This window comes from Hipposideros armiger, unplaced genomic scaffold, assembly GCF_001890085.2.
Source record: "Hipposideros armiger isolate ML-2016 unplaced genomic scaffold, ASM189008v1 scaffold_760, whole genome shotgun sequence".
In the NCBI taxonomy this organism is placed as follows: domain Eukaryota; kingdom Metazoa; phylum Chordata; class Mammalia; order Chiroptera; family Hipposideridae; genus Hipposideros; species Hipposideros armiger.
The window spans coordinates 21,163-23,385 of NW_017732110.1; the positions used below are offsets into that span (position 1 = coordinate 21,163).

At 33.3% G+C, this 2,223-nt stretch overlaps 1 protein-coding gene across 1 annotated transcript; it reads right to left on the minus strand.

Moving 5' to 3' along the window:
- Window positions 1-655: 655 nt before the first annotated feature.
- On the minus strand, window positions 656-1,591 carry LOC109373949 (olfactory receptor 5H2-like). The gene has a single exon (XM_019628214.1). The coding sequence runs from the start codon at window positions 1,583-1,585 to the stop codon at window positions 656-658; it is 930 nt and encodes a 309-aa protein (XP_019483759.1). The 5' UTR covers window positions 1,586-1,591.
- Between the last annotated feature and the right edge of the window lie 632 nt (window positions 1,592-2,223).

Below are 2,223 nucleotides of genomic sequence, written 5' to 3' on the forward strand. Positions count from 1 at the left end.
ACTCATGAAAGTATACTGAGCTAACTACATCCTCTTATAATTTGGCCTGACCTTCACTATCTAAACTCCAGTCTCGTTTTTTTTTTAAATCATTGCTTTACCATTTCTGTTTATTTCTCTCTGTGATATACAAGTTGAACCCCTACAAGAAGTGAAATTCGCCATGTCCCAAGTAAAATGGAATGAAAGACCTTTTGGTGAATTTCTGGGATTTGTGTCTGTTCACTCAAGCACAACCTCTTAGTATCATATCATAACATATGATATGTAGAGTTAAATGTGATATGAGTCTTCAGGCTGCAGAGATGTGTTAAGTATCAAAGTCAAAATAACCAAGTCCTGCTTAGAGGAATGACACTATTTCAGTGCTTAATGATTTTAGAAAGCTATATATAAGAATATAAAAGCATGTAAAATGTTTTCATTTGTTTTTAGCTTTATTCTGGTACATGAACACTTGTTTAAAATTATTTGTATATTTTGAACAACATAGACAGTATATTAAGGAGTATATTAGTACTAACAGCTAAAGTCATTAAAATATGAAGGTGATTATAATTGCAAAAATTTTGAACATTTACCAAAACAGAGCTACATCTATCTGCATAATTTTGTGACTGTTTTAATAAAAAGAGAACATATATTAGTATAAGATCTAAACATTTCTCCTCAACATTTTTGCCAGTGAATCTGTAACTTTCTTATTTCTCAGGCTGTAGATAATTGGATTTAACAAAGGAATGATGACAGCATAAAAGAGAGAATCCATCATATCTTGGTCATCCGCTTGTGCAGATCCAGGGCGCACATACATGAAGAGAAGAGAGCCATAGTATAAAGACACAGATAAGAGATGGGCTCCACAGGTGGAGAAGGCTTTCCTTATGCCTTGTAGTGACTTATTTTTTAAGATTGTAAAGAGAACAAGTGTATAAGAGACAAGAACAGTCACAATTGTGAACACCTGTATTGACCCAGAGAAAATAAAAACCATCAGAACATTAACTGAAGGGTCAATACAGGAAATCTTAAACAGTGGCAGGATGTCACAGTAGAAGTGATGTATTATATTAGAATTACAGAAGGTTAATCTGAATAAAAAACCTATATGAATTAAAGCATGAAGAATACCACCTACAAATGATGAGACTAACATCCGGATGCATAATCCATTGGTCATAATCACTGGATAAAATAATGGTTTGCATATAGCCACATAGCGATCATATGCCATTGTTGCCAATAGAAAACATTCTGTGGTTGCACTGAATGAAAAGGAAAACAATTGTATCATGCATTCGGAAAGAGAGATCATCTTATTCTTGGCTAAGAAGTTGACCAGCATCTTGGGGGTGACTGTGCATGATATCCAAGCATCCACAAAGGCTAAACTCCCAAGAAGTAAGTACATTGGAATGTGAAGTTGAGGGTCATTCCATATGAGAGCAATTAGACCAAGGTTTCCCACAATGGTGATGAGGTATATCACCAAGAACACCAAAAACAGAGAGATTTGCCATTCTGGTTGATATGTAAGTCCTGTGAGAATAAACTTTGTCAACCGTGTTTCATTTTTAGTATCCATGTCATTACTGGATGGCCCCTGAAATGAAATGCAGTAAATGTAAAAAGAACATTTACTATTGTATAAAAAGAAAACTGGAAAAAAGTAGTTGAAATAACACCATACATAATCAGAATGCTCTTGATTTAATTACTATTACTATAATACATGGAAACTAATTTGGGGAATTGACATAATAGAAAATGCAATTATTTCAGTTCAAAAACTGTGCAGAAATTAACAAATTTAGAAAAAAAAGACATTCTAAATATGAGCTAAATTAATTGGGATTCTTGGGTGTGTTAGGGAAACTGTGTCTGGGACATGGATGAAGTCTAGGGAAAAGAAGTTTGAATTGTTATAAAATGAATGCCATGGGAAGGATCTTGAACTTCATTCCTCAGTCAATAGGCATGTACTGAAAACTTTTATAACAGAGAGTGACATTGTAAGATATTTTAAAAATTAAAATAAAATATTTTAAAATTAAATATTTGGTAGTATAGAAAATATGATGCAGGGGGGAAGGGTGACTAAAGTCAGGAACTGATCAGGTAGCTGCTACTATTGTCCAGTAGTTCCCAAACCAAATTACACATCATAATTATCTGGGAACATTTATGTTTAAAATATAGATTGTGAGGTATTACTGTAGTTGA